This window comes from Chanos chanos, chromosome 4 (assembly GCF_902362185.1).
Source record: "Chanos chanos chromosome 4, fChaCha1.1, whole genome shotgun sequence".
Lineage (NCBI taxonomy): Eukaryota > Metazoa > Chordata > Actinopteri > Gonorynchiformes > Chanidae > Chanos > Chanos chanos.
The window spans coordinates 6865978-6877558 of NC_044498.1; the positions used below are offsets into that span (position 1 = coordinate 6865978).

An 11581-nucleotide genomic window follows, 5' to 3' on the forward strand; every position below is an offset into this window, starting at 1 on the left:
TTTTAGGGGGAGAGTAGAGAAATACAGACATTTATCCGTTTACTCGTGACTCACTTACAACGAACAGACTGTCTTTTAAACGTAGCCTTCAGTATATTTCAGCGAACTTTCAGGTAGTCAACAAGCTAACAAAGCTAGTGAGGTATTCAACGGAGTATCGCAGCCATGATGGCGTCTAGCTATAATGCAAAGGAGGAAGACGGGCACCATTCTGGGGCCTCTGGACCTGGCAGCAGCACGGTGAAAAGTAGAAAACCTGATAATACAGCTTTCAAACAGCAGCGATTACCTGCTTGGCAACCGATTCTAACTGCGGGTACCGTCTTGCCAGCGTTTTTTGTTATCGGCCTTATCTTCATCCCAATTGGAATAGGTCTATACGTTACATCAAACAACATCAAGGAATTTGAGGTAGGCAGTTGGTTATGGCAGTAATAAGTAGATGATTCCTCTCTCACTAGTTTACGATTTCATGACAAGCGATGGTTTAAAATGCACATTTGTAGTTTTGACAAGTTACACGACTGTAATGCAACAGTATTTACCATGGGTTCCCGGATCTTTTCACAGATCGATTATACGGGGATTGACATGTCCAGTCCATGTTTCAACTGCTCCCAGAGTTTTAGCTGGAATAGCTCCGTACCATGCAAATGCTCCTTAGCCTTCTCTCTTGACCAGCCTTTTGAGGTGAGTCTATTCAAGTTTCTGGAACAGTTTGTGGTATCTGCATATAAAAAGTGACGCTTTAGACCATACTCACATAGGCCTAATCGATATGACAGCTGCACAAAATGTTTACTTATAGAAGTTTAACAGCGAATGTCTGATTTAAAATATGATTGTATAACCACCCTTTTTTTATCTGTCTTCCGCAGAGCAATGTTTTCATGTATTACGGTCTCTCCAATTTCTATCAAAACCATCGGCGCTATGTTAAATCCAGAGATGACAGTCAGTTGAATGGAGACAGCTTCTCACTGACCGTACGTATTTTACAGTCAACATCTAAGATTTGCCTCTGTTTACTGTGGCATGAAGTTATTTGTCCTGTTTTTTTTCATCCTGGTGTCTTCCCTGTCAACTAAGTGAGAGATGTGAATCCAAATGATGGACATCTGTATAGTTCTGAAGCCTGATTCGCTTTTTTTTTTTCCATTGATAGAATCCAAGCAAGGAGTGCGAGCCATATCGCACCAGCGAGAACAAGCCTATCGCTCCGTGTGGAGCTATTGCAAACAGCCTGTTCAATGGTAAGTCAGGACGGATATATAATTACCAATATTTGACAAAAAAGGGCTTTTGTATTGGTTTTTGGGGGGGTAGGCAATGTATAATCTCATTTTTGTTTCCACATTCACAGATACACTGGAGCTGTTTTACATTGACCCCAATGGAACAAGAACACCTATTCCACTGATAAAGAAAGGGATTGCGTGGTGGACAGATAAGCATGTGAAATTCAGAAATCCTGGTGGCAATAACTCCAACCTCACTGCCATTTTCCAGGGTAAGTTTCCATGAGCAGAAAAGAGAACGCATACAAGAACTCTACACCTTGCTGAAACCAAACTTTTATTGATTAATCAATTTTATGAATCACTTTTAATCAATACATCCAGGAACCTCAAAGCCGGTTAACTGGCGGAAACCTGTCTATGAGCTGGACACAGACCCAGAAAACAACGGCTTCATTAACGAGGACTTCATTGTGTGGATGCGTACGGCTGCCCTGCCCACATTCCGGAAGCTTTACCGTATCATCCAGAAGAAGAATAATATGACACCGACGCTTCCCAGAGGCAACTACACCCTTGAAGTCACTTACAGTATCCTTGCTATGAATAGCTTTATGCTCTAAAGCCTTACGCACAAGCATTGTTGTCGGGGCGTGTTCGGAATGTGTTCAGCAGACTTGAAGGAATTCCAGTGCTTGATTTTCTTAATGCAAGTCATGTCTTTCTTGAACGCTGGCAATGTGTGTTTAACCCAATCTAGCTATTAGCTGTGACTGATTCCTGGCCATTCTGTTGCGTGTAGTTCTGAGAACAGCGTTTTTTTAGGAGCTAAAATCACACAAAGCCTAGAGCACCAGTCTCTGTTTTTTTTGTTTGTTTTTTTAATTATAAAGCACAACTAAAAAGTTGTTGGTATATTTCAAGATGAATTTTACTCTAGTGGAGAAAAATCAGTTGATATTTCCCATGTAGTTCTGTTGGCTGTTTATCAAGAGTGTTTTCTTAGAATAATATCTGTTGGTTGTATGCTCCATACTCCCGTAACTATCAAGAACTCAGGACTTGAAATACAGTTATTTCAATTGTAGAGATTCTGAAGCTTTTATCTCAGGTGGTGACTTTTGTTCTTTGTGGTGAATATTTGTGACCTTCCCTTGGCTTTTCATGTTGATTTCAGTATGGAGGCAAATATTTAAAGAATTTTAATGGTGGGTCCAATCCCAACATTATCAGTGATCCTCATTTTAGTGTCCTGGGCTTTTCATGGGAAAATGTCTAGCTTTTCTGGGAATCTCGATACTGTCTCCTGTCCAGTCCATTCCGATTACTGGGGGAAAAAAAAGTCAGCCACTTGAGGGCATTAACACAAAGCGCTTTTTTTTTTTTTTTGCAGATATTTCGACTGTTTCACTTAAGTCTTGTAGACTTGTGTTTTCATGCTAAGAGTTGATGGCCTTTAACTTGTTGAACTCAGACTATCCCGTGCGTAGTTTTGAGGGACGAAAGCGCATGATCCTGAGCACCATCTCTTGGATGGGAGGGAAGAACCCTTTCTTGGGCATCGCCTACATCACCGTCGGATCTGTCTGCTTCTTCCTAGGTGTAGTCCTGCTCATCATCCACCACAAATACGGAAACCGTAACAACAGCTCCGACATTCCCAACTAAAGGGCCCTGCTTGTTCAGTGCATGCTTTCTTCCAGACGTTGCTGTGAAGAGTGGCTACGCTTCGTGCAAGCTCTGTTATCTGTATGTGTGTTTCTTTCAGTGGTATGCTTACTGTCTTTCAGAGCCGCATTTCTGCACTTTAAAGAGTCATACTCAAGTTTTGTACGGGTGAGTGTCTTATGAAAGTGCTCTGACTACCCAGAATTCTACTGTATTTTATTTTCGAGCTTATAAGAAGTTCTTGTCTCTAATTTAAGATGTCTTTTTTTTTTATATTGTCTTTTAAGCTGGATAGAGAGCTATGACTTTCCTCTATTGAAGTGAGCACATTTGAATGCTGATGGTATATAGAAGATATTATACATTATTATAATTTATGTGTTCCTGTTTGATGAATGTACAGTTGTATTTATGATAATGAGTTCCTCTGCAATGTAAAGAAGGCTAGGCTAAAGTGTGTAAAACAAATGTGTGTCTAATACTATGATAGTTCATGCTTTACCATTTCTGTCTTGTCATGTGTAAACTCAACTGAAAAGCTGATGGTTTAATTTGGTTTAAGGTGTGTATGCTCATGTTTACAGTGAAAAACAGTTCTTGAAAACTTAGGTCAAAAGTAACACTCAAAAGTTTGAAGGATCCCAATCGCAGTGTGCACTAAACACTTTGCGGGGACCAAAAGTTTTTAATCTTTATTTGATTTTTTTTTTTTTTTAATCTAGCCTATATTTTAGTTTAACGTATTTATTTTCAAAGACACTATTCTGCATGTTCATTATATTATGTGTTTGCACTCCGCGGTTGCCATGGATTGTTTGAGTCATCTGTTCTTGTTTGTTTAGTTCAGGTTATTTTCAAGTTTTGTTTTGTTTTATTTTTAGCGCATGTTGTTTTGTTGTTCGGAAGACAACTGTTGTTGCTAGACAAATAAAATCATGTCCAGACTACTGTGGCCTGCAGCTGATAAAATTGAAATCGCACGTTTTCTCTCTCTTTCTCTCAGGATTCCCTCTCACACACACCAGAAACATTTAGTGTAGAAATGAAGTCATTACCATCGTCTGACAAAATTGAAGTAAAGTGAAAAAAGTACTGTAATGACATGTATATGTATAAGAATTATTATATGAATTTTTAACATATGTATTGTGAATAATTCTAAGAATAGCTGTTCTCAGGACAGTGATAACTTTGTGACGGCTGTCAGTCTCTGCTGCTTAAACTGAGGCCATTTCTTGCCTCTCATTTGTTATGGCTGAGTGTAAATGAGATGCAGTAAGAAGACGGTTGCCTATATCTTCTCTCCCTTGCCAGTTGTCATCCAGCATTTACTTAACTGGATGTCCTCTAACAGGCAAACTGTCACTTATCCAGAATTGCTTACAATCATTTTCCTTATTCATGCTTTTTGCTGTGGCCTGTGCTGGAAGTCTAATGTTTTAGTTAGTCTTATGTAGACTAATGTTTAGAATATTTTAAGTGGATTTAATTAGACTGGTATTTTAGGCATTGTAAAGGTGTCCCTTGTATGTGGAATCATCTGTATCTTGTCTTGAGTTGTTATGGAGATGGGAGAATGGTGGACTGATGCGCGTAGTGCAAGGCAGTGTCCACTTCATCAAGTTCATCTCGAGTGTTTCACAAAGGACATTCAAGGACACATACCAATCCTGTCAACACTGACTCTCCTATTTACAGGTACTTAAGGTTCTTCTCAAAGTAGGAACCGGGAAGGAACAATGTTACACCTGTTTGCTTTTATTGGCCATAGCATTGTGAGTGAACTCCAATGGTATGCGTATGCAGTTAGGTTCAAAGTAAAGTTTATTAAGTTCATCTCAGTCACAGTGTCAAAAACGGGTCGGTAAAACACAGAAAGAGAGTTTGAGATGTCAAGAGCAGTCATGATCAGGGCTCGTATCAGAGTGTCAGTTTATCTGCAGAATTAAATTTGCCAAATCAGATTAGTTGCGGATGATGAGTTAGGTTCATGGTTTATACAGCAGAAAGCGTTTCACAGTTAGGCCTTTTAAGGGAATCTCTAAAAATTCTCCTCTTGAACCTTCATAGTAAGTAATTCCATAAAGCTGATTTAGACATGTTGACTTGTAAGCATTATTACCATGCATGATGAGTCATGTATTACATTGAACACCTGTTGACCAAGGCTCCATGTAAAAAAGAATAAGTAAAGGAAATTAACTTAAAACCTTGCGTAAATATGTCAGGGGCTCAGATGGTAGAGCAAATGTAGCCAGCAAATGTACAGACAAAATCTGATTATGTGAAGTGACAGTATTTATTTAGATTTACAACAGACATTTAATCAGAATTACAACAGTTTTATGGTGTATTTACAAATTCTGTATAGTGTTATGCTACATTTGAATTTTCTGCATGAACACCTGCAATGCGAAAAATATTTATGAATCTTGTAAAATTAATTTTATGTTCAGTAAAGGTAATTTGGTAAGTTAATATAGAGAAATGCATGTCTGACGCATGGACTTGTAAGGATTTTCTTTTTAATCTTAATTATCAGTATAAATGCTTTATGTGCTCAGATTCAGCATAAACATGGGATTTCGAAGAGGGGTCACCATCAGCCACTGCTGACTTTATTCAAACATTATCAGTCTGAATCAGTGCAAGGTAACTCAGGTGGATGGCAACTAATTGATTTGTAAGTTTTAAAGCTATGTCTGTGCTGATTTCAGGTAACTGATACAGGAAGCAACGCAACTAAACTAGTTAAAGCAATTAAATTTAACTTAAAAAAAAGCCCGTACCACTCCAAAACAGCAGGTGGCAGTAATTTACTTTAATACTTTGAGTGGTATTTCAATGCCAGTAGATAAGTTCTGTGTTCATGTGAACTGAAAACGAAAGCGGGAAGAAGATGTTAAGAAACGTTCTGGTAACCTTCGAATATACCTTGACCGATCCAAATATATTTGTATCTTCAGAGACTATTACTTGTTTTCAATCAGATATACAGTACTTTGTTACTGCAGGCCAGCCATGACAACCAAATTTAATATCTAACTTTAGAGGTCGCAATCAGGTCGAGTAGGTCAAATTCAGCTTGCTAATATTTTGTTTCATTTGGTCAAAGGCATTCAGAAGTAAGAACAATTCATGACATTTGTTTGTGAAGTGTACATCAAGTTTGCATTCATGCATTTGTAAAGCCGTTAAGTCACATTCAACAAGATAGCATGACATTGAGATAAGCGTGCTAATTCTCTGCACGCTAACTAGCTCTTTTATAGTCAATTTTATCGTCAGGTATCAGCAATACGACCATTTGTCTTTTACCGTATGGTGAAATTGATACCACTCTTCACCTAACATTTATGAACCATGTAGCATTACTGTATCTGTCGTGGGATTATATTGCTTATTTGTTCTTTAATCACAGGCACTTCAGCAGTTGTCCCGGCGGTCGCTGACGACCAGCGCTCGCAGGTTCGTTGACAACAAGGTGCCACAGAAGCAGAGGCTGTTTCAGGTAAGAGGACTCTCGTGGAGTTTTTGAATTGAGTGATGACGTCAACTTTGAGTTACAACTAGAAAGAGTGAGATTTTAACTGGTAAAGAACAAAGATGAATCAGACAACCTTCGGCTCATTTCAGGAAGTATCTCAATGAAATCAGAATCGCCTGGGCCACTAGATCGCTCTCATTTATGTGAAATTGGTATTTGATTGCAGGATCCAACGTACAGTTTGTTTTTGTAGGTTCTTGTTTCAGCATACTGCATCGGTTGAGTGGTAACGCTGCAGTGAAGACGGCAAACTCATTGTACGATGCAATAGCTTCTGAAAATCTATAATAGTATAATAGAGTAGAATTACCAACAGCTACAGTATATGGAGCTGCTTAGTGATGTATTGCTGTTGTTAATATTCATTTGAGGTCCACTTCGTTTCCAGGTCCATGGCACCTGAAATTAATATCTTCTGTAGCACAGCAGATAAGTATGTCTTGTTTGAATGTAGATTTGGACCCACTAACATGGTCGGTGCTGAGTTGTAGAGGCTTAATTAACTCATGGTGTTGATATGCCCTCTGATTTATACTTCCCCATTGTTGAATATGCTAGAAATGCATTTTTTTGGGCAAAGAGAAGTATCTTACACATAAACATAAACATTTTATTCTAGGAAGTGATTATCTAAAATAATTCAAGTAGTAGCGTGTTCTTTTGTGTTTCATTATGTTCTGCTGTGTTTGCTTAAAGTTCATTAACTGCCTCTTAGCATAAATGCATCATAACACATTGGACCTCAGGCACAAACATTTTTATTTTTAAAGGTCTCACCTTTGTCTTCTTGAATATGAAAAACATGCTTAAAAAAACAAAAACAGAAACAAAAACAAATTGGGATCCACTAAAATGTGTGTAGACCTGCAAAAGTATTACACATGTTAAGTGTCCTATTGGTCTCATCATGTCTCCATTCAGTCAGCTGTATGTTTTACACAACGAGCAAAACATATGTGCTTACAGTTCTACACAAAGTCCTTCGTACCCATAGGTACTTATAAATATGAAGAATATACTGGTGAAGAAAGTGTCAGTGAACACCAAAATCGTTCTCAAATTGGTCTCCTGCATTTTTCGAATTAAAATCTATGCATATGCATAACATACAACATACACATTTTTTCCTCTTAAGCACATCAGTCTACCATGACCACATTATCTACATGCACTGCACTGATTATTCCAAGCCAGCAGAGAACCTGTCAAATGTTAATATGGACAAAAAAACAAACAAACCCCAAAGCATCTCATTCTTTTGGAAGCGGTTCCTAACAGAGCTAGTAACACTCAGCATTACTTTGACTGTGCTGCTGTACCCACTTACCTGATTACTTACGAAAATTTAACATAGTGTTACTGGAACGAAGTCCACTTTCAGATTTAACATCCAAGCGTGATATCTTTACAAAAGCTGTGAATGATGTCAACCGGTTTTGATGTTTTTCAGGAAAACAATGGTATACCTGTACACCTGAAGGGTGGGGCAGGAGATGCAGTGCTCTACCGCACAACGATGGCCATCACGATTTTCGGTAGGTTTAAGGAGAAGGTTATCCTCTTTCTAATATGGGCATGTTTTGACAATTATGCATCAGCAATTAGACTGCCAAAGCACATGTTCTGGTACATTATTTTGTTTGGTCAATTTGTTTATGTCGTGAACGCAGTAATATATTAATGTGAGGCTTCTGCAGACGGACTGAGTGAAAATCACCTCGTGCTGTTTTTGAAATCCGGTGTTACTGGTATGGTCGGTCAGTGTCATTTGAGTGGACTCTAGGAAGTTTAGGTTGAAAATAAAAAAAAATACAGAAAATAAAACAACTTAAAATCCTAATTTCAATGGCTGCGCGTCTCAGTTTAAAGTCTGTGCTCAGCAGAAAGGTAAGGGGTATAATGAGACTCGTATATCAAGAAGGGGTAAGCGTCCTTTAAGTTGATCTAACTAATTTTTTTTTTTTTTTTTTACTCTGGATGTAATGATAAAACTCTGTCTCTGTGTTTCTTTCAACTCGTCCTTATATTTCAAAGAATTCAGCTGTGTTGCATCAACAGTTCTTCTTTGTACTCATTACAGGAACTGCATATGTTTTGTACGAGCTGATGAAGGCAGCAGTGCCCCAGAAGAAGGAATGAATCCAGCTCCAATACCTATGGCTGTCTTTACCAGTCCCTATGTCGTCTGCTAAGAGAGAGAGAGTTGTGTTTGCTTATTGATTATTTATTCCTCCATACCTGTTTTCCCTGTGTAAATGGGACCAGTGTCACTCTGCACCACTTAATTTTACTGAGGAGAATAAATACGCTCTCTCGTACATACTTGTTTCCGGGCTGTTCTTCGTCTCTGTGCATCAACATACCACATGACAGTACTTTTAAGACAGTCTGTTGTGCATGTTCTTTAAATTCTGTTTGTTTCTCAAGGGTTTTGTATACCACAGCCATCATTCCTTGTTTATATCAGATCAGTTTCCAGTTCTGAAACCCTCTTACAGGAATGAAATGTAATTATTTCCAGTAATGGCTATTAGAAGTGCCAGAACGTTTAGAGGAATGATTATGCTGTGTGGTGTTTTGCACACAGTGTTAAAAAAAAAAAAAAAGAAACAAACAAAAAAAAAACCGGCTTGTTTAAATCTGGCCTGCACAAGTTTTCTAAAAATGCCCAGGCTAGGTGCAGGAACCGTTAAACTCTCGGAAATTGGGAAAACCCCAGCGTTTTTTTTTTTTTTTTCCTGACGATTTCTTTGAAATGTTCTTTTAGAATGAACAAAGAGTGTGTCGAGAACGATGTTTACACCTCATTGGCTTTTCAAATAGAATCAGCACACCGCTGAACTGGCCAGTGAAATTCCAGTCAAAGCTGGCAGAGTATACCCGTTATCCTAATTTAGTCATTTTCAAAGGGAACGGATGTGTTCTGAACTTACATAAGTCATGTGACCCCTGGCACTCCTGAGTTGAGCCTGATGGACAGGTGGGAGAGACAGAATGAGAACGAAATTGTTCGAATAGAAGGCGACAAGTTAATGTGGAGTAAGTTGTTTACTCTCTTATACATGTGTAGCCTAAAACCAAATTTATTAATGTAACTAACAAATATGTAACATACAACACATATAAACATATGCCTTCTAAAATAAATAAACACGTGACATACAGTAACATTACAGCCTCCTGTGAAGTGCCTGAATGGCCTACCATTTTGTGATGTGTGCATGAGCCCCATGTAAAACTGATATATGCCCCTATGTGCTTGGTAGAAAATGGTGCACTTTAATGGTGTACAGATGAATGGATGGTTCCTATTGGTGAACGCTTAGATACATCTGGATGAAAGTATTTCTTTCCCTTCAAACGTTCAAGCACGCAAAGGAAAGTATGAGTTCAGATTAGGTCTTTGAACTCACTATAGCAAATTTTTCACACAGTAATTCTCTCCTATAATGAGGTCCGGATGGATACTTTTATGCACAACGCTAACAGGAAGAGTTTTATGTTCCCTAAACTAACTGGAATGTACTCATCTCATTTTTTAAAGCAAAATCAGAGGGTGTTGAAGACTTGACCATAATTGAGCCATAATCCTGCAATCAGGCAACTTTCCATACAGGTTTACCCTGTAGGTCCACCTTCTCTCTCACAGGATGTTCAAGGGCGAAAAAAACCCATAGATTTTGTTATGTATCGTTTTGCTCGCAGTATACATTGGACAGGAAACTCAGCATTATTCATTTTCTATCAGATAAAACATTTTGCCTGCTTGTGAGTAGTTTAGTGAAAGACGCCGTCGTGTCTGCCTGATCAGTGATTCCAGTGCGCTCGGATGTCCGCTGAACTTTGACGTGTGCTTCGCTGTCTGTACACTAGAGGGCTCTATCTGCAAATAAATTGAAAACTGTCCTGTTTCAGAGGTTCACTGCTGGAAATGCGATTGTCATTTGACAAGAATGTAGCCGACAATAGTGAAATTGAATAAATAAGTAACAGTGATGTAACCACAATGTTGCGCTATGGAATTTGATGCGAGAAAAATAAACGGGCTATATAAAACAGAAAAAAAGAAAAAGAAAAAGAAAAAAAAAGAACTGTAATGTTAAGTCGAATTCAAGAATGATTCTCAAATGTGAAATGGATAGATGGAACTGAATAAACGCAGAATGTATCAGTTAAACAGGAATGAAATTATTTTACGCCGGTATAACGACTGATGAATTGGAACGGGTTCAAATGGTTCTTCCCAGGATATTCAGAATTTTTTAAGACCCTTTAATGTCGTTCAACACAGTTTTGCAAAGAGGGAAGATACTGAAAGTGTTCCTTTTCCATTAGCACAGTTTTAAGTTTGTCACACTGTTTTTGCCTTTTCTTTATGTAGCAGTTAGCTTTAGAACGATTGATGTAGGTGTGAAGATCACAAGACAAAAATAACGGACAGCTACAGAGATATTACCAATTAAACACGCAATCAGCGGCTTATTTAAAGAGCGCCATAATTGTGTTCAAGATTGGAAAGTTAAATGACTTCCACATCTCTCAAAATGGGTGACGTAATTCTAAACTGAAATCAGAGTATCGTTTAAAGTACACCATTGGTATCAAAGTCGGCATGGGACTGCTATATGAAACAATAGACCCGTAAAGTAGGATGAGTAGCCTATGAAAAACAACTCAGAAATAAGAACTTGGCAGCATGAGCACTAACCTGAATGACTGCTCCCTATCTGACAAGACTGGACATGGCTTAGCCCCAAATGGCTGAGATTTAAACATTTGAGAAGCTCTGGACGTATACGTAGGAGGTAGATGCTGGTCGATGACATGTAGGCCTATGCCTTGATTAGGCTATCGGTGTTTTCTGATAAACTTTTTTTTTTTAAACACTATTACGTGTTCCTAGCTGTCCATCTGTGACTTGAGTTCGTTTCTTTTTTTAGATGATTGTGACCCAATGATTTTTTAAAAATGTTTTGCTATAGCCCTGAAATCCACTCAACGGGCTGTTTGCCCCGTTGTTTCAATTAAAAAAGAAGAAAAAAAAACAGCTGATCGACTTGATAGTTTGTGGTTTAGAAAAACAGATGTTATCCCTTAGATCAGTCGAAGCTCAGCCGCTAAATTACAC

The 11581-nt window shown here is 38.3% G+C and overlaps 2 protein-coding genes across 3 annotated transcripts; both read left to right on the plus strand.

The window, feature by feature from the left end:
• Positions 1-3500, plus strand: LOC115809089 (cell cycle control protein 50A-like). Of its 2 annotated transcripts, XM_030770592.1 has the most exons (7): positions 1-411; positions 571-690; positions 879-986; positions 1166-1253; positions 1364-1510; positions 1623-1829; positions 2713-3500. In XM_030770592.1, the coding sequence occupies exons 1-7, from the start codon at positions 166-168 to the stop codon at positions 2904-2906; spliced, it is 1110 nt and encodes a 369-aa protein (XP_030626452.1). In that variant the 5' UTR covers positions 1-165; the 3' UTR covers positions 2907-3500. The 2 variants fall into 2 exon arrangements, with proteins under 2 accessions (XP_030626452.1, XP_030626453.1); XM_030770593.1 differs by lacking the exon at positions 571-690.
• Positions 3501-5761: 2261 nt separating this feature from the next.
• Positions 5762-8771, plus strand: cox7a2b (cytochrome c oxidase subunit 7A2b). Its single transcript, XM_030770594.1, has 4 exons — positions 5762-5823; positions 6328-6417; positions 7904-7988; positions 8534-8771. Exons 1-4 carry the CDS (start codon positions 5806-5808, stop codon positions 8590-8592), a joined length of 252 nt encoding a protein of 83 aa, XP_030626454.1. The 5' UTR covers positions 5762-5805; the 3' UTR covers positions 8593-8771.
• The last annotated feature ends 2810 nt before the right edge of the window (positions 8772-11581 follow it).